The sequence below is a fragment of the Oncorhynchus masou genome, chromosome 29 (assembly GCF_036934945.1).
Source record: "Oncorhynchus masou masou isolate Uvic2021 chromosome 29, UVic_Omas_1.1, whole genome shotgun sequence".
Lineage (NCBI taxonomy): Eukaryota > Metazoa > Chordata > Actinopteri > Salmoniformes > Salmonidae > Oncorhynchus > Oncorhynchus masou.
The window spans coordinates 35,827,323-35,852,067 of NC_088240.1; the positions used below are offsets into that span (position 1 = coordinate 35,827,323).

Below are 24,745 nucleotides of genomic sequence, written 5' to 3' on the forward strand. Positions count from 1 at the left end.
GCAGTTCTTGACACACACAAACTGTTGGGCCTGGCACCTACTACCATACCCTGTTCAAAGGCACTTAAATATTTTGTCTTGCCAATTCAGCCTCTGAATTGCATACATACTATACACAATCCATGCCTCAATTGTCTCAAGTCTTAAAAATCATTCTTTAATTTAACCTGTCTCTTCCCCTCCATCTACACTGATTGAAGTGGATTTAACAGGTGACTTTGCTAAGGGATCATAGCTTTCACCTGGATTCACCAGGTCAGTCTATGTCATGGAAAAAGCAGGTGTTCCTAATGTTTGTCATATTTCTGTTGTTGGGAAGATAATTGGATGTTATGCTGAAAAATATGTTGATAGGACAAGGCTATGTATGTTTGTGCACATGGAAGTCAGTGATTTACAGAGCATTTGCAAAGTATTCAGACCCCTTGACTTGTTCCACCTTTAGTTACGTTACAGCCTTATTTAAAAAAAAGAAAGTTTTTTAACATCCTCATCAATCTTCACACAATACCCCACAATGACAAAGCAAAAACAGGTTTTTGGATATTTTTGCAAATGTATTAAAAATAAAAAATTATAAACAGAAATACCTTATTTACATAATTATTCAGACCCTTTGCTAAGAGACTCGAAATTGAGCTCAGGGGCATCCTGTTTCCATTGATCATCCTTGAGATGTTTCTACAACTTGATTGGAGTCCACCTGTGGTAAATTAAATTGATTGGACATGATTTGGAAAGGCACACAACTGTCTGTATAAGGTCCCACAGTTGACAGTGCATGTCAGAGCAAAAAAACAAGCCATGAGGTTGAAGGATTTGTCTATAGATCGCCGAGACAGGATTGTGTTGAAGCACAGATCTGGGGAAGGGTACCAAAACAATTCTGCCACATTGACGTAAATTGAAGAAGTTTGGAACCACCAAGACTCTTCATAGAGCTGGCTGCTGACTCGGCCAAACTGAGCAATCGGGGGAGAAGGGCTCCAGAGTTCCTCTGTGAAGATGAGAGAACCTTCCAGAAGGACAACCATCTCTGCAGCACTCCACCAATCAGGCCTTTATGGTAGAGTGGCCAGACGGAAGCCACTCCTCAGTAAAAAGGTATATGGCAGCTCGCTTGGAATTTGCCAAAAGGCACATAATGGCCTATCAGACCATGAGAAACAAGATTCTCTGGTCTGATGAAACCAATATTGAACTCTTTGGCCTGAAGGCTAAGCGTCACGTCTGGAGGAAACCTGGCACCATCCCTACAGTGAAGCATGCTGGCGGCAGCATCAATGGCAGGTTCTGTGAGACTTTGAAAGGGCGTTTGGTTGACTAAAATTTCTCACTGTTTTTGTCATTTTGAATATAACAAAAACATTATTCAAATTACAACAATTTGACTAAGACTTGATGATATTTTAGTCAAAGTTACATAGACTAGACTAAATCAAAAATCTTAATTTGAAGCCTAACAATTTCTTCAATGGGCAGGTTTTTTCCCTGACACTACTGTGAGGCTACTTTCCCATTATTTAAATGTGCTGGAGGAAAAGAGACATAGTGGCACCTGCCCAATGCAGCATAACTTGTATACTGCTATTAGTGGCATTTTTATGGGCATACAATACATGCCAATGTAACCCCTCACCCTATGACCCTACTCCTTTGGCATCCTCATGTTATGGACATGCAGCACCTGAAACCTTGCACACTTGTCCCAGCCCCAACCGGTCAACAAGTTTAAAGAGCACAGTGTCCACGCCAACTCTAGCCTTGCGTGGCATGGTCTTTTAAAAACTGGACTTAGCGACTTTGAATCGGTGATTAAAGGGCCTCAGTTGCATTGTTGTCGTTTTTCATTCTTTATTTGATATGATTGAACAATAGACGCCGGAAAGTGGGTCATTTGTACACTTGGCAATAGCAGATTGCATCATCACACATTGCATTGTCTCATGGTCCACACTGTAAAGTATTCAAAGAGCTTTGATATTCATTGTGATGTCGTTCATTGTCTCTGTTTCCGTCGGCCGGGTTGAATTCCCAGAGACTGTGTTATGTAGTGAAGTTGAAAATCTCACAGAATAGTATAGTATGGACCTACACTACCGGTCAAAAGTTTTAGAACATCTATTCATTTGAAGGATATCCTTTATTTATACTATTTTCTACATTGTATAACAATAGTGAAGACATCAAAACTATGAAATAACACATGTGGAATCATGTAATAAACAAAAAAGTGTTAAACAAATCAAAATATATTTGAGATTCTTCAACTAGTTTCTCTTTGCCTTGATGACAGCTTGGCACACTCTTGCCATACTCTCAACCAGATTCATGGGGTATCATCCTGAAATGCATTTCAAATAACAGGTTTGCCTTCTTAAAAGTTAATTTGTGAAATGTATTTCCTTCTTAATGTGTTTAAGCCAATCAGTTGTGTTGTGACAAGTTAGGTGTGATATGCAGAAGATAACCAAATTTGGTTAAAGACCAAGTCCATATTATGGCAAGAACAGGTCAAATAAGCAAAGAGAAATGACAGTCCATCATTACTTTAAGACATGAAGGTCAGTCAATCCGGAACATTTCAAGATATTTGAAAGTTTCTTCAAGTGCAGTCGCAAAAACCATCAAGCGCTATGATGAAACTGGCTCTTATGAGGACCGCCACAGGAATGGAAGACCCAGAGTTACCTCTGCTGCAGAGGATAAGTTCATTAGAGTTACCAGCCTCAGAAATTGCAGCACATAAAAATGCTTCACAGAGTTCAAGTAACAGACACATCTCAACATCAATTGTTCAGAGGAGATTGTGTGAATCAGGCCTTCATGGTCAAATTTCTGCAAAGAAACCACTACTGAAGGACACCAATAAGAAGAAAAGACTTGCTTGGGCCAAAAAACACAAGCAATGGACAGTAGACCGGTGGAAATCTGTCCTTTTGTCTGGAGTCCAAATCGGAGATTTTTGGTTCCAACCGCCGTGTCTTTGTGAGACGCAGTGTGGGTGAATGGATGATATCTGCATGTGTATTTCCCACCGTAAACCATGGAGGAGGAGGTGTTATGGTATGGGGGTGTTTTGCTGGTGACACTGTCTGTGATTTATTTAGAATTCAAGGCACACTTAACCTGTAACGGTCGTTGGTGGAAGAAGGTGAGGACCGAGGTGCAGCGTGGTAGGTGTTCATCTTTTATTCGTTGAACTGAACACTGAATAGACAAACAATAAAGAGAACAACCGAAACAGTTCTGTCTGGTGCAGACACAAAAACAGAAAACAACTACCCACAAAACACAGGTGGGAAAAGGCTACCTAAGTATGGTTCTCAATCAGAGACAACGATAGACAGCTGCCTCTGATTGAGAACCACACCCTGCCAAACAACACAGAAATCCAAAACATAGAATGCCCACCCTAGTCACATGTGACATGACCAGCATGGCTACCACAGCATTCTGCAGCAATAAGCAATCCCATTTGGTTTGGGCTTGGTGGGACTATTGTATCATTTCTTTTTCAACAGGACAATGACCCAACACACCTACAGGCTGTGTAATGGCTATTTCACAAAGAAGGAGAGTGATGGAGTGCTGCATCAGATGACCTGGCATCCACAATCCCCCGACCTCAACCAAATTGAGATGGTTTGAGATGAGTCGGACCGCAGAGTGAAGGGAAAGCAGCCAAAAAGTGCTCAGTATATGTGGGAACTCCGTCAAGACTGTTGGAAAAATGTGTTCCAGGTGAAGCTGGTTGAGAGAATGCCAAGAGTGTGCAAAGCGGTCATCAAGGCAAAAGGTGGCTATTTGAAAAATCTCAAATACAAAATATATTTTGATTTGTTTAACACATTTTTGTTTACTACATGATTCCGCATGTGTTATTCAATAGTTTTGATGTATTCACTATTTTTCCACAATGTAGAAAATAGTAAAAATAAAGAAAAATCCTTGAATGAGTAGGTGTTCTAAAACTATTGACCGGTAGTGTAGAACACTAGGGAAAGGATCCAGCCTTTTCCATCGTAGGTTTTCTGGTGAAAACATTGCACACAATTATATAATACACAAAAATATGTTTATTTTTTTTATTTTCGCTGGAGCATTTTTCTTAATTCTCAGATTGACCAAATGTGTTGATCCTCATGCCATTGGTGAATAGAATCACAACAGATATAGAAGCACAAAAACAAGTCCACTGCATAGTTTCAGAGGGTCTTTGCCTGGGCAACAATACAGATAGTATCAGCCAGCTAGGTCTACTCTGTACTGCTCCCCCCAGTCAAAACAAACACTGGTAGAGCTCAAGTGGGGGCAGGTTTAGGACCTGATAAAGATCTTGTAAACGGTTTGGGAGAGAAATGGCAGAACAAAATATATTTGACGGATACTAGTAACATTTAAAGGGCCATTTATGAAAGCTTGATGTGTGTGTCTTTGTTTTTCCTTTTCAAATTCCTTTTCAAATGGCTGAAATGGCCCGAACTGATTTGAAAACGGCATATTGTATGTGTGTCTTGGCTTTGTATCGAGACTTTATTAGGTAACGTTAGATATTTTGGAACACTTGTAGGACATTATCCTGGCGGCACATTGTGTGTCATTGTAAAAAAGCAAATAATGGAGCGTCTTTTCAAGTTAATTGAAAAAATCCTCAGTATGTCTGTTTGCCATTATAGCTGCTTTGTTGATGTCAAATCGCTCGCTGTTCATTTCTATGTCTTAGGAATGTCCACAAAGCACCCACATTGACACAAACCGACCAACCCAAACAAGGTCAAAGTGTATCAAAACAATAAGAACACTTGTCAAAAACACAATCATTTGAGAACGGGGTAAAAACTTCTAAAAGCTTTCTACTTGGGAGAGGCATTTGTATTGGAGAAGTCTTGTTGTTTGTTATTGAATCATGATTAACTGATCATCAGTCTATTTTCTTGAAGGACAAGCTGTTTTGGGTAAAACTCTCTTTAAACCCCAGTGTAATTCACCTGTCAACCCAATATCAACATCTCCAGGAAAGACCATTTTAATGAAGTGACAGGTTTTATTTTCATTGAACAATTGCCTGTTGGCTCTCACTCTATGGCTCGCCTTTCAGTATAGCGTGAGAATACAAACGACCATTGGGAAGTCGTTTTAATGATGTTTTCATTTCTACTAACCAAATTTGGTTTAAGGGTTATGATCTGGGTCCCACTGCCGACACGATACTCCCATTTTCTGCCTTATTTTGGATCATAAGAACTTGCACGTTTGAACCTGCACACCATTCTGCTCAGGACACATGCATAAATAATAGTCCTTCCAAATGCCAACCTTTTTGGAGCTGACAAAAATAATCAAATTTGATTAAAATATAGCCTGGGTAACTTATGTTATATAAGGGCATAGATTATGATTGCTCATCTTATGTTGGAAGGTTGACCTGAAGTAGGCAGGTGGTGGTCCAATGTTTAGTAGATCCACTGCTGTTGTGCTCTTTCACCCTCTCATTGTCTGCCTTTGTGTTGTTGTTGGCTTCCTTCAGGCTGGCCTGCTACCCTGGTTTATACGCTGACATTTAACAACTCCCACAGAGGACCACTCTGTTTATTTAAAACTATAATCAACGGACTATGAACCATTTCAGAGACTTTATAGAGAATTCTCAGGCAATGATAAAAAATGGGGGATATATTAGTCTTTCTGTGATTCATATCTCTCTCAAAGCATTGAAGAATTGTGAAATATGAACAACAAAATACAAGCCATGAAAGACGACATCATCCTTCCTCTAGAACAGCAAAGAATTCAGAAGAAAACCAAACATGTCTAATGCAGTCAAGCATGACATAAACAACAAGAAGAAGCGGCCTGTTTTGGGAGAGTAGTTCTATTTTGTCTGATATGGCTGTCGGTGTGCCATGGAGTTCATGCAACAACCGAACACGCCTCTCTTTGACCCTGTTCTCTTCTCTGAAAGGGCAGGTCACAGAAGGAATATCAACCACCATTACCACTCACACTCTATCAGACATAGCCTCCCGCTGTTACTCACTACCATCTCAACCAAACACTATCTGATCTGAGAGGCTAAATTTAGACGGGAGATATGGGCCAATTTCAACATGTTTTTTTTTTTGTCTTCAAACTATTCCCGTATGTCTCGGCACAATGAGCTCTTTCTCCCAGCTTTGATCAACTGCATACAAGGTCATAAGGATCAGTATGGCAGTGTGATATCTAGAGCACACCAGGCACAGAGTTAGTTTGGGTTGCCAGATCATATTCACTTTTGCCAAGGAGGAAGATTCCTATCCTAGATTGTGCCCCCATCAAGCATCATTTTTTAACAGACACGGAGAAGAACTCAAATTGTTAATTGTGTCTCTCATACTGAGTTATGAATGGTGCCTTAACACTGTTTATTTACTTGGATGAACCCCTCATCCAGGTTGGCTTAGTTGACTTTCATGAGGCGGAGGGTAGCCTAGTTGTTAGACTAGTAACCGCAAGGTTGCAAGATCGAATCCCCGAGTGGACAAGGTAAAAATCTGTCGCTCTGCACCTGAACAAGGCAGTTAACCCACTGTTCCTAGGCTGTCATTGTAAATAAGAATTTGCTGTTAACTGTCTTGCCTAGTTAAATAAAGGTAAGAAAAATATATGCAGTTCTCCATAAAGTAGTACTTGTAACATAAATCAAATCAAAGTTTACAGTGAATTGCTTACTTACAGACTCTAACCAATAGTGCAAAAAAGGTATTAGGTGAACAATAGGTAAGTAAAGAAATAAAACAACAGTAAAAAGACAGGCTTTACACAGTAGTGAGGCTATAAAAGTAGTGAGGCTACATACAAACACTGGTTAGTCAGGCTGATTGAGGTAGTATGTACATGTAGATATGGTTAAAGTGACTATGCATATATGATGAACAGAGAGTAGCAGTAACGTAAAGTGGGGTTGGTGGGTGGTGGGACACAATGCAGATAGCCTGGTTAGCCATTGTGCGGGAGCACTGGTTGGTCGGCCCAATTGAGGTCGTTTGTACATGAATGTATAGTTAACGTGACTATGCATATATGATAAACAGAGTAGCAGCAGTGTAAAAAAGAGGGGTTGGGGGAGGCACACAATGCCAATAGTCTGGGTAGCCATTTGATTACCTGTTTAGGAGTCTTATGGCTTGAGGGTAAAAACTGTTGAGAAGCCTATTTGTCCTAGACTTCGCACTCCGATACCACTTGCCATGCGGTAGTAGAGAGAACAGTCTATGCTCCCGGTCTATAAGGGATAGGTTGTTATTCTGGCACCACCCTGCCAGATCTCTGACCTCCTCCCTATAGGCTGCCTCATTGTTGTCGGTGATCAGGCCTACCACTGTTGTGTCGTCTGCAAACTTGATGATGGTGTTGGAGTCGAACCTGGCCATGCATTCGTGGGTTATGAAAAATAACTGACAACGATTCTTCAGACGATGGCCAATTCTAACTTGACCACCAATTCTAACTTTAGCCTTATAGCAAAGAAATGTACCAATATCAAGTACCTCAACTACACTTCAAGTTTCAAGTTGTATTAGTCGTAAATATGGTATACATCGTCTAAAGAAATGCTTACTTGTAGTTTCCTTCTCGACAATGCAACAACAACAACACAATTTTTTTACAACATAAAGTCAATGGAAGTAGAATAGTATAAACATATCATAAGTATAATACAGAAAGGCACAATTTATAGTAAAATATATACAGGGGTACATGTGTTTTGGGGAAGGGGGGGATGGGGTGCAAATGTATAAATTGAGCAGTATAATCTGGTATAAGTATAAGTCTGGTAGCAGCAGTTGTGATGTGCTAAGGTGCGGAGAATCGGAGCAGGTGGTCAGTAGAGTTCACGTGTTCAGCAGTCTGATGGCTTGCAGATAGAAACCGTCTCTGAGCCTGTTGGTCATCCTCCGATACCGTCTGCCTGACGGTAAGGGAGAGAACAGCTCGTGGCACTGTACTATGACAGGAAAAGACAGACGATGTTGCCTTTACCTCCAGTCATGGAAGTAACAGGAACATTAATCAAGTGAGTGACAGAGGGTTGGCCCTTATAGGGCAGCTAGCTCACCCCATTGGCTCTCGCTGTGTCATTATCCCCACCCCCACAGGCTTCATGCCCATAGCGGCATGTGCCCCCTCAGATTTGTCCTGTTAAAAAAAAAAAAAAATAGAAATGGATTTAGTTTTTTCTCTGTAATACTACTGGAAACTTAGCAATTGTATGAAGTTGTCTTTAGCCCAGATAGGTTCCCAATATCCCAACCTCATAACTAGCTAACAAGAAGCCTTTTCAGGCTATCAATCAAGTTAAAGTAGCTAGCTTGTGTAACTATTTTAGCTGGCATGCCTGCTGGCAAGGTTGGTAGACTTTATAAAAGCCAGCAATAACTAAATGTACTGAATTAAGACTTGCATTCCTTTCAATCTTTAATCAGAATTTAGCAGAATGCAGAGAAGCATATTTTGTTTCTTTAAAAAACAAAACCACCAATCAGGAGGATACAGACAACTCAAGAGGTACAATATATATAAATATACTGAAAAATAGACATATTTATTTAGATAGAATTAAGCATAATGATTATAGCTCTAGATTGCAGGAAAAGGCCGTTTCAGGTGTTCAAAAGATGCAAAATTCTCAAAGCCCCCCTCTGGACCACCTACCAGCTGTACGTTGTTCCCGCTCAGATTTTTGGGGTGCATGATGTCCCTGCCTGCCACTTCCTGCACATCTGCGTGAGAACAGAGATCTGTGTACTGGAATGTTTTCAAATCAAGATAATATTCCCCTATGCATAGCTGGCATGCTTTCATTTCTCCCCCTCTCTTTCTGGCACTGCGCTTCTCGCAGCCCCTCTCTCTCTCTACGACAACGTCGTGCACTTTCATTTATACTCGTTAATTCTCTTTCTTGCGCAATCTGCCTTTTATAAACTCTGTCAGTCCCAGTCCTGTCAACTGCATTCCTTTCAGCCTTTCACTTTTTAGAGCTCGTACTCAGCCTCTCTTTCTGGCGAGCACAGTCTTTCTTTCATAAATCTATCTGTCTCAGTGTCCAGATTTTGTATTACATTTTTTTATTTAAACTTTTCTTAACTAGGCAAGTCAGTGTCTAGATTTAAGTATGCATACAGTGTATTCTTCAGGCACTACTAAGCACAACATTGCACATGATAAGTTATAGTGGGCCATCAAGTCACGTCTTCCATGTACTGTACATAATATACTGCTGACAGATCTCTCTTAAATAGCCGAACCAGCTGTATTTTTTAAAATTTTAATTTCAGCTAATTATAATCCGTTGAGGAGATATTACATTCTTGAAGGGCTGTACCAGTTCCTCTTACACTGAATGGCAAGGAAATCTTGCCTGGAGTGAAGCTCATGTTCACTGTTATAGAATCCTATAATGGTGGTTGTAACAGACAGAGGAGGCCACAGTGGGCTGGTGGTTAATGCCCTGTCAGAGCGGTGTTGGGTTTCATAGCCAGGCATACTGAAAAACACTTTCATGGACAATCAGCCACGGTTTAAAAGGGTCAAAATGTCCTCCTCTTCAGTCTAGCTAAACAGCATTGGGTGGGTGAAGATATCAGATATCGTTATCAAACATCTGCTGCAAGTTTAGTAACACTTGGAGGGCAGTAAGGGAGATTGATTTGTTTTCTATTCTACAGTAGGGTTGTGTGCCAAACCAGTAGCTGCTGCCAAACCATTAACTTAATCATGTATGCGCTTACTGTTATTTAACGTGAATCACCTGGATTTATACATGATAGAGTATGATAACAGGAATCGACCAATGGCAGGGGCCGTGGATGAAGGTGGATGCTAGGTCAACACATGCTGTGATGACATGGACTCTACATAGGCTTTTCACTACACTCGACTTTTAGAAGAATCAACAAATTATGTGGGCTTTCATATGGGTGGTGGCACATTGGTTGTATGTAGGTCCATTCAGGGCCCTTTGAAAAAGCTGTGGCTTTTATTAGCACATTGATGCAAATGTGCCTTTTATTTCATTGCTAATCTGTTTTCCTAAAAGACAATGCAGGTATTATGGGAAGGTATTTGCATAGGTAGCTGACTGTGTGAAGGACAAGAGTGATAACAGCGTGTCTTTTACATGTATTTGTCATGACTTTGCTGAACTGAAAAATAAAAAGCACAGAGAAAACATTGTAGGGGTTGTGAGGATCTGGATGACTGCCAAACGTCTTTGCAGTGTTCGTGTGAGACCACACAAAATGACGCTTGCAAAAACAGTCCAGCCGACTATCTGGCAGTGTCGGGTTTTGATTGTGTTAAACCTTGGGTCTGTGCCAAAAGACAGGTTTTCTCATTGAAAGCTGCGGGACTGATCTAGCAGCCTACACACACACACACACACACACACACACACACACACACACACACACACACACACACACACACACACACACACACACACACACACACACACACACACACACACACACACACACATCCTCCCTCCTCCCGCATGGGCCCCTAGGGCTTTTGTAAGCAATACCGACAAGAGCGTTTCCCTTATCTGAGCAGCTGCCGCAGGAAAATCCCAGGATGTGGCCTCTCCCCAGCCCATCCGTCCACTCTAGTCACGCAACGCTGTTAGCGGTGAGAGGGGCCCCCTGAGCACACACCCCCCTGCCTGCCTCTTGGAAAGTGTGCACACAGCACACAAACATAAACACATACAGTACAACACACACATAAGTGAATGCTAACATGCTCACATAAAGTCATGTCCATCTAGAAACAGACATTAACAAGTACACACACATAATGAACGCTGCTCGGGCTCAAGTCTCTGAACAAGCTCCCAGGCAAACCAAGCTGTGCATCAAACGACCAAACAAATGAAAACAGACTAAATATCAGACCTAATGACAAACACACTGCCTCTACCTACTGTGTAGCCCTGCCGCCTCTCTCGCACATAGACAGGCAATCTCTCCAAAACACACAGTGCAAGGCAGGCCAATCCAAGCCAGAATCTGGACGATCCAACACATCCTATTTTTTTTTTGCCCTCCTCACTGTTTGCGTGAGTAAGTGGGCCCTGTGTGTTTTGAGTCTGGTTTTCTTTCCCAGTGCATTGTGTTCTTTCTTCTTCTTTTTTTTTCTCCATTGTTAACTGCTAGCGTTTATTGCACTGTTATGTGTGGCGGTGCATTGTGCAGTACTGTACGGTTACTGCTCTCCTGTGCTGCTCCTGAGTCCTGGCCCACCACTTGGCTGCCAGACTGGGGAGGCCGGTGGAGTTCCAGAGGCTGAGACAGAGAGGGCTGAGGGGGTCCCACGACCCAGCAGACCCAATCGGGCAAGGCTAGCTCCCCAGTGAACCAGACACAGTGGGGTCAGGAGGGTCAGTGGGAAGGGGATGTACAGACATCCTCTGGTTGAGGAGCATCCCTGGCTGTCAGTCCTGCAGCCACAAATAATGAACATAATTTAACTGTATGTCCCAGACAGTCCCATGCACTTTGTAGGTTTTTTCTCTCTCTTTTTGTACCATTAAACCAGATTAACCTGGTTTTGTTATCTATGGAGTCAACTAAGAGAGTATAGAACAATACCAAAGACTTCAGTAAATCTACTGATTACAGAAGAACACTGCAGGCCTAATGCTGGAAAAACCACCTCAAAGAAAAACAAACAAGGTTTAATATGCTTCCCCCAATAGGAAACCGTTGGTGTAGTAAACCGTCACGTGCTCTTGTCCTATGGTATCTCCTATGCTCATTCAGTCAGACTGTACAGCACATGAACACACTGTACATTACTACAACAGACATCACTCTTTCTCACTCTCTCTACTCTCTCCCTCTCTCTCCCCATCTCTCTCTCCCTCTGAAGCTGTTTTGCAGGTCAGAACCTGCTCATCGACTGATGATGCATGCCACTCAGACACCAGGGGGAAACAAAAGCTCCATTCAGCTGTGGGGATTTACTCTTTAAACTCACATAGATTGGGTGGGCTCAGGTGGACTGAGCTGTGTGTGTGTGTGTGTGTGTGTGTGTGTGTGTGTGTCGTGTAGATTGGGCATGTTTTTAGGAAAAATAAGGAAAGATAATGAGATGGGTCAATTTTGCTAGCATGTGTATATGTTACCAAGTGGAGCCCCCTAGTGGGGGAAGGGGGTGGATGTTGAGATAAATGAGGCTGTGAACAATGAGTCAAGTTTCAGTGGTCTACCAACTTTCTGGGAGCTTTTCAACTTGCTGATGTGGCACTTCACTCACATTGGCAAAGGGGGCACAGGCCCGGCACAGCCAAAACAAACAGACAAGCTGAATGCCAGTAGACGAGCTTGGCACACACTGTCTCTCGCTCTTTCGCTCCCTTGTAATGCTGTGCAGTAATAACAAAGTTACAGACTCCCTGCCGTTTCTCGCCCCGGGCGTTGTATGTGCCATTAACAACATAAGCAGTGGGATCTCAGCCTTCCTTTTATATCTGAGGCCGTGCCAAAAGTCGCTTTTTGTAATCCCCTGACTGGAAGTGGTTGTCTTAACAGGCTTTGTAGCTCTCTTGGGAATGTCACACAGTGTTTCAGGTACAGACCAGTGGCGTCTTGTCACTCCCATTTCACAACATCCCCGGTCAATCAAACTCGTTGGTCCGTTGCTTAAATGAAGGGTGATCACAGATTTAAGAGGGGTGGACTCTGTATAGTACGGACAAGACCCTAGAATGTTTGTTGACGTGTATCCACAGATACAGACTGCTAGAGTATGTGAGACTCCTCAAATACTATGCGAAAATGATTGGTAACTTGAAAGAGTTGTAGAGACAGCATAGAAGGTCTTAGACAGTTTTTTTTAAAGTGATCTGAGACATTTGTCTATAAAAGTCTGTGTTCTACGTAATAAAAAAGACATGAACATTTTATTTGTCACATATTTGACTTGGATTATACGATACCTCCCAATATCCACAGGTGGAGTAGCTTTTGATTTTCCTATTGTTAGAAGCACTTCCAACATTTCACTACAGTGGAAAGCTTTTCTTATCAGGCTTTTCCACTGTGGATGAAATGCCACTCCGCAGCCAGAACACTGATCATGTTCAGAAACCCTTAATGTATTTTTAAAACAATGGTATCATTTGGTCTGTTTAGTACTCTTTCTTCTGAAAGTGTACCCAGGTAGGGAGAAGCCAGGGAATCGTAATCCAGGAGCCTAAAAGTGATTTACCACACACGGTCAGTCACACACATCCACACGTATCATACCATTCTCATTCTCACATAAACAAATCTGCATACTATAGTTTTTACACATATTTAACCACTTGCAAAATATTGTATATAATGTGTTATTATTTGTCTTGTTTGGAAACGTCTTTGTTTTTAATGACAGATTTGTTTCTTTAATCATCTCTCAGAGGAATGCATGGTTGGACTGGTTGTCGCTCATGTTGTCTAAAGAAGAACCCTTTCACAGAGAGAGAGAGAGAGAGAGAGAGTATTCACGACTATAACTGCTCGCTTCTATGTAAACATTTAGTTGTCATTAAAATGGGACAGTTGTGAAAGTTAAGAAAGCCATATTTGTTTGGCAATCTCAGGAATACCTTCTCTATGTGTATTACTGGATGTCCTTGTTCATTTTAATTGTGTATAATAGCAGTTGTTTCCTTGAAGCAAGTCCACATAACTGTGAAGCCCCAGAAATATGAGCCGTTGGTTGGTAGCACAGTCCCACCATATATATCATGAAAAAGGATTTTCGTGCAATTGGTTTCGTTCAAATTCTTTGATTTCAGGGAGTTGTGGTTAGATCTGATATGATATGGAGTATTGAATCCATCAGGTTGGCCTTGTCTTTGAAATGGGATGGTATGCCTATAATGTCCACAAGCAAGCTGCAATAAAACCATTTGCTTTTTTGTCTTGCAACATTGTTACACAGTTCATAAAGCCCTATTATGAAATATGCATCATTAATATTGCAAGGAAAGGCATCCTCCTTAAACCTGGTGCCCATCTGTATTTCACTCCAGTGAAAACATGGCAGGTTGACTTGTTCAACAACAACAAAAAGTCTGGATATTTTTTTTACGAGGAGTTACAGACTAAACATGGATAGCCCATGTACATCGACAGATTTGTGCGAACTGGCGTCCAACTATATGTCGTTCAGAGGAAAATAGAAACATTTGAGGTTCAGTCCTGATCATGATTGATGGAATTTCCTCGCAGCACCAGGATTTTCATTTGGGCGATGGCCGGGCTTCAAACCCATTGACCGAGAGCAGCACCATCTCTCATGACGGAATCTTACACAAGCCAGTTGTTTTCACTCAGTGTCACCTAATCCCACTCTGTTTGGCTGTGGTACAGGGACAGGGATGAGAAGAAGAAATACCCTGCAGGGAGAGAAAATAAATTATAGAAACTGATTATTGTGTCCGGTAGAATCACATAAGCATTGTGTCTTAGAGACAAACTCTGTGTTTCTGTCCAAAAAAGAAAGAGAGGAAGAGGAAAGGGGAGAGATAGGGGGTGTGGTGGATAAATGGGTAATGACAGAGGAGAGGTGAGGAGGACAGTCCGTAAAGGACAGATAAAGCCAGAAGAGAGAGTGACCTTAAAGAGAGGGATTGGCAGATGAGTGAAGAAGGTGTGAAAGTGGGAAGGAAGCCAGTAGAGCAGGTGAGAGGAGTGGAGAGAGGGAGTTGGGGCAGTAAGAGGGAGATAAAGAGAGAGTGGAAAGGGGGAATTGAGGATACAATAGTGGGAGGGAGGGAGGGAGGGAGGGAGGGAGGGAGGGAGGGAGGGAGTTGGGGCAGTAAGAGGGAGATAAAGAGAGAGTGGAAAGGGGGAATTGAGGATACATTAGTGGGAGGGAGGGGGGGAGGGAGGGAGGGAGGGAGGGAGGGAGGGAGGGAGGGAGGGAGGGAGGGGGAGGGAGGGAGGGAGGGAGGGCAGTAAGAGGGAGATAAAGAGAGAGTGGAAAGGGGGAATTGAGGATACATTAGTGGGAGGGAGGGAGGGAGGGAGGGAGGGAGTTGGGGCAGTAAGAGGGAGATAAAGAGAGAGCGGAAAGGGGTAATTGAGGATATATTAGTGGGAGGGAGGGAGGGAGGGAGGGAGGGAGGGAGGGAGGGGGGGGAGGGAGGGAGGGAGGGAGGGAGGGGGAGGGAGGGAGGGAGGGAGTTGGGGCAGTAAGAGGGAGATAAAGAGAGAGTGGAAAGGGGGAATTGAGGATACATTAGTGGGAGGGAGGGAGGGAGGGAGGGAGGGAGGGAGGGAGGGAGGGAGGGAGGGAGGGAGGGAGGGAGGGAGGGAGGGGAGGGAGGGAGGGAGGGAGGGAGGGAGGGAGTGAGTTGGGGCAGTAAGAGGGAGATAAAGAGGAGCGGAAAGGGGTAATTGAGGATATATTAGTGGGAGGGAGGGAGGGAGGGAGGGAGGGAGGGAGTTGGGGCATTAAGAGGGAAATAAAGAGAGAGCGGAAAGGGGGAATTGAGGATACATTAGAGGGAGGGAGGGAGGGAGGGAGGATAGAGGGAGGGAGGGAGGATAGAGGGAGGGAGGGAGGGAGGGAGGGAGGGAGGGAGGGAGGGAGTTGGGGCAGAAAAAGGGAGATAAAGAGAGAGTGGAAAGGGGGAATTGAGGATACATTAGTGGGAGGGAGGGAGGGAGGGAGGGAGATAAAGAGAGAGCGGAAAGGGGGAATTGAGGATACATTAGTGGGAGGGAGGAAGGGAGGGAGGGAGGAGAGAATGAGTGGCAGGCAGAGTGGAAAAATGTGGAAGAGAGAGATGGGCAGGGATGTGAAGGAGGAGTGGTGAGAAAGGGAGTTGGTATGTTTTACTGAGCGCCAACATATGAGCCCTACTGGAGAACTTGGCTGAGGAAACAAAAACGAAGAAAAAGTGAACCTCAGACTCCCCAGAAACCACAGAAACTCCATACTCCCAAGACTCCCCAGAAACCCCAGAAACCCCAGACTCCCCAGACTCCCGTGCGTATTGCTTTCAGGATAGCGTGCTGATGTGAGCTTGTTTCCCCCCCTCTACCGCCCCCCTCTCCCCCTATCCCTCTCCTCCCCTCTCTGTCTGCAGCGACCATGAAGAAAAGCAGTGTCGTGTTTCCCAGTGGGAATGGGCTGAACATTAATGGGATGGAAGCCACAACCTTCTCCAAGGGGGACCTACTACTCCAGGTACAATACAGTACACTACAGACCACTGACTTCACAGAACCAACGCACACAGACAGACAGACAGACAGACAGACAGACAGACAGACAGACAGACAGACAGACAGACAGACAGCAGATGCGTAGTTCAAGAGCCAGACATTGTTTATTTGTTTGTTAATCCAGGTGGATTGAGTTATAATCCAAGACCACCCATTTAGCACAAAGTTCTGATAGGTGAAACATGTTGTCCTGGTGCTTTATGCCAAGGCCTGGTCACGGTTTACTACACTCAACACAGTGAACACTCTCTAGTTCTATAGCACACGGTTTACTACACTCAACACAGTGAACACTTTCTAGTTCTATAGCACACGGTTTACTACACTCAACACAGTGAACACTCTCTAGTTCTATAGCACACGGTTTCCTACACTCAACACAGTGAACACTCTCTAGTTCTATAGCACACGGTTTCCTACACTCAACACAGTGAACACTCTCTAGTTCTATAGCACACGGTTTACTACACTCAACACAGTGAACACTGTCTAGTTCTATAGCACACGGTTTACTACACTCAACACAGTGAACACTCTAGTTCTATAGCACACGGTTTACTACACTCAACACAGTGAACACTGTAGTTCTATAGCACACGGTTTACTACACTCAACACAGTGAACACTGTAGTTCTATAGCACACTGTTTACTCACGCTCACGTCAGGTACACTTTCACACCGGGCGATGAATGGCATGTTTGGGTTTCTTCTCTCACGACGAAGGCTGTTATGATCATCAGTCAATGTTGAGGGATCTGTGAAGGCAGAGCATCAGAGGCAGATAGCAAGTAAACAGGTTGCCAGATTATAATGCCCCCAGATAAACAAAATGTTCTCTTCAACGAAGCACTCTAATTGATGCGTTTGTGGATGACGCTCGACTACAGTGAAATTTAGAGGACGATCAGCATGTATGTGCGTGCGTGCTTCTGTGCCTGTTGGTTTGCGTATGCGTGCGTGCATGCGCCATGTGTGTGTATGTGTGAGAGTGTGTATATAAGTGAGTGTGTTACTGTTTTAACACTGTATTTTATTCTTGCAGGCTCTGAATGGCTTTGTGCTGGTGGTCACAGCTGAAGGACATGTGTTCTATGCCTCTCCTACTATCCAAGACTACCTGGGCTTCCATCAGGTAACACCTCCAACATCTGTAGCATAACACAACTGCAACATCACATATGTAAACCTTGCTCCTCATCACTGCATAACCTCACCACTTTCTGCCTTTGTAAAAAATAATGATCGGGTGTCGTGCAGATTAATATTGAAATACGAAGGCAAGACATTTGAATGAAGGAAACAGATTAAATCTAGGAATTAGGGGGATGAAGTGGGCTTTTGTTGAGTTTCTGCTCAGGCTAGTTGAATCCCTTTGAGAATGAATCTTCTAAGAGACAGAGAACCAAAGGCAACATTTGTTGTTAATCAATGTGAGCAAGGCAGTGCACCATCTTTGCTGGAGAGCTATGGCCCACTGCATGACTTGGTAACAATCCAGATTTCCATTTATCATCAAGGAAAGCGAATGTGCAACTCAACGACCTGTTAACTAATCAAAATAGGCAAGTGTTGAAGGAAGCGTCTTGTAGCAAATTTGCAGTTGTGCTTTGCCTTTTTTCCTGGAAATGATCGTTTGAGAATTCCTTATATAACCATGATCATGACATTCTATTCCGCAGACGAAGAGAAATCCCATTGTTGTGGAGGTGCTGGTCAACTTCTACTCCCATACTGAGCTATATGATCTATTGTAGCACATGTGCTTTGTGTTAGCCATGCCTTCTGTCATTACTGCTACTGCATCTATACAGTTCCGCGAAGCCCACAAGAAAGTGACGTATAGCTGGGGCAATGCTTTGATCCTTTTGTCATTGCTACCGCAAACATATAGTAAGATTTACAGACTTACAACTCAGTACTGAGGCATACATTTTCAAACGTATGTGGCGAACCCTATGGCCTATGTTATAGTAACTTGCAACTGAGCACAAGGTACATACAGTAGAGACAGGACAAGGATGTCTTTCAAACCAAAAGAGAGCAAAGATGATGCTTCCTTATAAACTACAGTTATGACAGCGATGACTGCATTCTGTTGTGTGATGAAAATAGTTTGCTTGAATAATCATACTAGCTTGACAGTTATTGACCTCCTCATCCAATATATATATATATATATATTTATTTATATATAGTATAGAGTCTATTCAGTGTTGACAGGTAACTATGATGCCCCACTGAGAGGGATGTCAGTCTTAATACATTCCGTTGGAGTTTAGCACAACAAACACACACAGAGCTTACTTCTGCCACAAATTAGAAGTCTTTATAGTAGTTGGATTATATTTAGAGTTACAGTTCGCACGAAGCCTTTCGCATTGGTTTTCAGTGGAAATTCATTCAAAATAAAGGTCACTGCCAAAATCAAGGAAGTACTTGACTATTGAGAGATACAAAGTATATTAAAAGCAGATGCTTCCACACAGGTGAGTTAATTAAGCAATTAAAACATACCATCACGTATAAAAATGCCCAGTTGTCCATTATTTTGGCTACCATGGTTAGAAGAAGAGATCTCAGTGAGTTTGAAAAAGGGGTTTCAAAGGAGCATAGGGAGCTTAAAGGATGTGTGTGTGTGTGTGTGTGTGTGTGTGTGTGTGTGTGTGTGTGTGTGTGTGTGTGTGTGTGTGTGTGTGTGTGTGTGTGTGTGTGTGTGTGTGTGTGTGTGTGTGTGTGTGTGTGTGTGTCTGTGTGTGTGTGTGTGTGTGTGTGTGTGTGTGTGTGTGTGTGTGTGTGTGTGTGTGTGTGTCTCAATCACCAGATCTCAACCCATTTGAACAATTATGGGAGATTCTGGAGCGGCACCTGAAACAGCGTTTTCTACCACCATAAATAAAACAAATGAGGGAATTTCTTGTGGAAGAAAGGTGTTGCGTACCTCCAATAGAGTTCCAGACACTTGAAGAATCTATGCCAAGGCCGATTAAACCCGTTCTAACGGCTCGTGGTGGCCCAACGCCCTATTAAGACACTTTATGTTGGTGTTTCCTTTATTTTGACAGTTACCTGTATATCAGTGCCATCTGACAATGTGATGTTTCTCTGTTGGTTTGAAGAGTCCACTATGGCTTTGACCACAAACCGCATTGTTCCTCTTGTTCTGAAGAGAGCGCCAGAATTCTAAGTGAATCCGAGGAAACCAGAAACAAACAGTGTCCAGGACCCACTTTAGTCTTGTGGCTTCAGGGTTTGTTTGCTTAATAACAGACATAAGCTGAGCTCCATTACATTGCCGTTATAGTTTCTCAGTGGTGGGCAGCACAGTTGCATTTCCTATTTTAGGTCCTTCTTAAGGCTCCTATTAGTTGTCCATTCCAGCGGAGGCCAGGCTACTTGTGAAGTACACATGTCATTAAGTAACCCTGATATTGCCTGTAGACACCATTATTATTATGTGTAATAAACGAGGCTACAGCCATAGTCATAAACTACACCTAAAGGAAAACCATACAAAAACGATATTTTGGTATTTATTTCATTAGTCCATTGTTGACATAGTCTCAAAATGTTTTGCATGTCAGCAATCAAGTTTTCAAGATATATAACCTTCAAAATACATAAATAAAGCTGTAATGAAGCGTCATACCGGCTGTATTTCTGTATTTTGAAAGTTTTACACTGAGTGTACAAACATTTGGAACACTTTCCTAATATTGAGTTGCACCCCCCTTTAGCCCCCAGAACAGCCTCAAACCTTCTGTACAAGGTGTCCAAATCATTCCACAGGGATGCTGGCCCATGTTGATTCCAATGCTTCCTACAGTTGTGTCAAGTTGCCTGGATGTCCTTGGGGTGGTGGACCATTCTTGATACACACAGGAAACTGTTAAGCATGAAAAACCCAGTAGCGTGGCAGTTCTTGACACACTCACACCGGTGCACCTGGCACCTACTACCATATCCTGTTTTAAGTCACTTGAGTATTTCATCTTGCCCATTCCCCATCTGAATGGCACACGTACACAATCCATTTCTCAATTGTTTTAAAGCTTAAAAATCCTTCTTTAACCTGTCTCCTCCTCTTCATCTAAACTGATTGAAGTGGGTATAACAGGTGACATCAACAAGGGATCATAGCTTTCACCTCGATTCACCTGATCAGTCTATGTCGAGGAAACAGCAGGTGTTCCTAATGTTTTATACAATCGGTATATAAATTGAAAACTTGATTACTGACATGCAAAACAATTTGGGACTATATCAACAATGGACTAATGAAACAAATACCAAAATATAGTTTTTGGGGTGGAATTGTCTTTTAACTTTGATAGAGTACAATCGTTGAGTTTGCCCTCTCTCTTTGTCTGTCTGTAGTCAGACGTGGTTCACCAGAGTGTGTTTGAGCTGATCCACACAGACGACAGAGCCACGTTCAGACGACAGCTTCACTTTGCCCTCAACCCCACGCCCTTTGACCCAGAGCAGGGAGGAGACGGTGAGTGATCTGGAGGGAATGGTTTGTGGCAAGTTTGGGTCGTTTTTTTCTGTGAATTGTTGTGTAAGTCATCGATTGATGTCAATGGGAGCCTGTTCAAGCTGGGTGTGTATATTTCAAGTTAAGTTTTGTCCTATGTTTTCGATGATAAGCTCTCATTATACGATCTTTCACCCTGTTTTTTTTATGTTCAGGCATGGCAAGCAGCAGTGACATCACCAGGAACATTGTGACCTATAACCCTGAGCAGCTCCCCCCAGAGAACTCCTCCTTCCTGGAGAGGAACTTTGTGTGTCGCTTCCGCTGCCTCCTGGACAACTCCTCTGGCTTCCTGGTGAGTCTCTCATCTATAGGGCTGTAGAGAAAACATCCCCTTTGTATTGTCACCAGAAAGTACTTCATACACTTTATTGTGTCCTAAGAACTAGGGTTGCAAAGCTACCGATCATTTACCAAAGTTAGTAGAATCTTCAGTCATTTTGGTAAATAACAGAACCTCTATGGCAATCTATTGTAACTTTGGTAATTTATACTTGAATAACTTTGAATAATTTTGGGGCGGCAGGTAACCTTGTGGTTAGAGCGTTGGACTAGTAACCGAAATGTTGCAAGATTGAATCCCCGAGCTGACAGGGTAAATATCTGTCATTCTGCCCCTGAACAAGGCAGTTAACCCACTGTTCCTAGGTTGTCATTGTAAATAAGAATTTGTTGTTAACTGTCTTGCCTAGTTAAATAAAGGTAAAATATATATTTTTTCATATATAGTATATATTTTTTTATATCAGTGTCCACATTGTCCATGGGTTTCTAGTAGAAAGACCAAATGGTTTAAGAGAATATAGTCTAATTAATGAAAAGTATACAGTGGGGCAAAAAAGTATTTAGTCAGCCACCAATTGTGCAAGTTCTCCCACTTAAAAAGATGAGAGAGACCTGTAATTTTCATCACACTTCAACTATGATAGACAAAATGAGAAAAAAAATCCAGAAAATTACATTGTAGGATTTTTAATAAATGTATTAGCAAATTATGGTGGAAAATAAGTATTTGGTCACCTACAAATAAGCAAGATTTCTGGCTCTCACAGACCTGTAACTTCTTCTTTAAGAGGCTCCTCTGTCCTCCACTTGTTACCTGTATTAATTGCACCTGTTTGAACTTGTTATCAGGATAAAAGACACCTGTCCACAACCTCAAACAGTCACACTCCAAACTCCACTATGGCCAAGACCAAAGAGCTGTCAAAGGACACCAGAAACAAAATTGTAGACCTGCACCAGGCTGGAAAGACTGAATCTGCAATAGGTAAGCAGCTTGGTTTGAAGAAATCAACTGTGGGAGCAATTATTAGGAAATGGAAGACATACAATACCACTGATAATCTCCCTCGATCTGGGGCTCCACGCAAGATCTCACCCTGTGGGGTCAAAATGATCACAAGAACGGTGAGCAAAAATCCCAGAACCACACGGGGGGACCTAGTGAATGACCTGCAGAGAGCTGGGACCAAACTAACAAAGCCTACCATCAGTAACACACTACGCCGCCAGGGACTCAAATCCTGCAGTGCCAGACGTGTCCCCCTGCTTAAGCCAGTACATGTCCAGGCCCGTCTGAAGTTTGCTAGAGAGCATTTGGATAATCCAGAAGAAGATTGGGAGAATGTCATATGGTCAGATGAAACCAAAATATAACTTTTTGGTAAAAACTCAACTCGTCGTGTTTGGAGGACAGAGAATGCTGAGTTGTATCCAAAGAACACCATATCTACTGTGAAGCATGGGGGTGGAAACATCATGCTTTGGGGCTGTTTTTCTGCAAAGGGACCAGGATGACTGATCCGTGTAAAGGAAAGAATGAATGGGGCCATGTATCGTGAGATTTTGAGTGAAAACCTCCTTCCATCAGCAAGGGCATTGAAGATGAATTGTGGCAGAGTCTTTCAGTATGACAATGATCCCAAACACACCGCCCGGGCAACGAAGGAGTGGCTTTGTAAGAAGCATTTCAAGGTCCTGGAGTGGCCTAGCCAGTCTCCAGATGTCAACCCCATAGAAAATCTTTGGAGGGAGTTGAAAGTCCGTCTTGCCCAGCTACAGACCCAAAACAGCACTGCTCTAGAAGAGATCTGCATGGAGGAATGGGCCAAAATACCAGTAACAGTGTGTGAAAACCTTGTGAAGACTTACATAAAACATTTGACCTCTGTCATTGCCAACAAAGTGTATATAACAACGTATTGAGATAAACTTTTGTTATTGACCAAATACTTATTTTTCACCATAATTTGCAAATAAATTCATTAAAAATCCTTTAATGTGATTTTCTGGAAAAATGGTTCTCATTTTGTCTGTCATAGTTGAAGTGTACCTATGATGAAAATGACAGGCATCTCATCTTTTTAAGTGGGAGAACTTGTACAATTGGTGGCTGACTAAATACTTTTTTGCCCCACTGTATATAAATCGACAATGGCATTATTTTCAATTATGAAATCGTACAATGATTGACTTTTTTGCCAAATATTGAAAACAAATACATATTGACATACAGTACATTGTAGAATAATAGTGAAGATATCAAAACTATGAAATAACACATATGGAATCATGTAGTAAACAAACAAGTGTTAAACAAATCAAAATATTTTAGATTTTAGATTCTTCAAAGTTGCCACCCTTTGCCTTGACAGCTTTGCACACTCTTGGCATTCTCTCAACCAGCTTCACCTGGAATGCTTTTCCAACCATCTTGTCAGAGTTCCCACATATGCTGAGCACTTGTTGGCTGCTTTTCCTTCACTCTGCGGTCCAACTCATGAATCTCACTGGTCTAATGTCCATTGCTCGTGTTTCTTGGCCCAAGCAAGCCTCCTCTTGTTATTGGTGTCCTTTAGTTGTGGTTTCTTTGCAGCAATTCGACCATAAAGGCCTGAGTCACGCAGTCCCCTCTGAACAGTTGAGCAGCAGAGGTAAATCTAGGTCTTCCTGTGGCGGGCATCATGAGAGCCAGTTTCATCATAGCGCTTGATGGTTTTTGCGACTGCACTTGAAGAAACGTTCAAAGTTTTTAAAATGTTCCGGATTGACTGACCTTAATGTCTTAAAGTAATGATGGACTGTCGTTTCTGTTTGCTTATTTGAGCTGTTCTTGCCATAAAATGGACTTGGTCTTTTACCAAATAGGGCTATCTTCTGTATTCCACCCCTACGTTGTCACAACACTGATTGATTCAAACACATTAAGAAGGAAAGAAATTCCACAAATTGACTTTTAACAAGGCACACCTGTTGATTGAAATGCATTCCACGTGATAACCTCATGAAGCTGGTTGATAGAATGCCAAGAGTGTGCAAAGCTGTCGTTAAGGCAAAGGGTGGCTACTTTGAAGAATTTCACATTTAACATTCCACAAAGTAGAATAATAGTAAAAATAAAGAAAAACCCTGGAATGAGTATATGTGCCCAAACTGGTACTGTAGTAAAATAAATAAATAAGTCTGTAAAACAAAAAAAGATGAAGGATATATCATGCTAAAACCCTCATTAAAAACACCAATGTTATTCACTATAAGTTGATGGTTTATATTTAGGATAATGTTTAACAGCTTTGTTATTCTATTTTTTGTGTGTAAATAATCTTATTGAATTATTTTATATATTTGACATGTGATTCGGCCAGATAGAGAGGGCCATTCATAATTACAGAAACTAGTGATAATCTGAAGTACCCAAAAGGGCCAGTAGATGTCCTGTGATGGATTACATAAAATCCTTGAAAGTTACCACAATTCTGGTAGTTTACTGGTAAGCTTTGAACGTTTCCAGTAATATACCCTCCCTTTGCTACCCTAATAATAACACATACCAGCACCGTTGATCAATATGACAGTGTACAGTGAGTGGTGGATCTTGGCAAAGTTTGGCTAAACTTTTTATACAGTCACCAGCCAAGTTTCTGAGTCTAACATCCCTTTGTT

The 24,745-nt window shown here is 42.3% G+C and overlaps 1 protein-coding gene and 1 long non-coding RNA gene across 2 annotated transcripts in view; one reads left to right on the forward strand and one right to left on the reverse strand.

The window, feature by feature from the left end:
* The window catches only part of LOC135519414 (aryl hydrocarbon receptor-like), a 46,706-nt gene that overhangs the window by 16,503 nt on the left and 5,458 nt on the right, over positions 1-24,745 (forward strand). Inside the window, exons 3-6 of the mRNA XM_064944627.1 lie at positions 16,127-16,227; positions 17,309-17,398; positions 20,641-20,761; positions 20,956-21,095. Of these exons, the coding sequence (XP_064800699.1) occupies positions 16,127-16,227; positions 17,309-17,398; positions 20,641-20,761; positions 20,956-21,095 (452 nt within the window). The remainder of the gene's footprint in view (positions 1-16,126; positions 16,228-17,308; positions 17,399-20,640; positions 20,762-20,955; positions 21,096-24,745) is intronic.
* On the reverse strand, positions 7,336-8,882 carry LOC135519415 (uncharacterized). The gene is made up of 3 exons (XR_010452291.1): positions 8,698-8,882; positions 8,102-8,181; positions 7,336-7,990 (listed from the first exon to the last, which is right to left on the reverse strand). It is a non-coding gene; the product is annotated as an uncharacterized LOC135519415 (long non-coding RNA).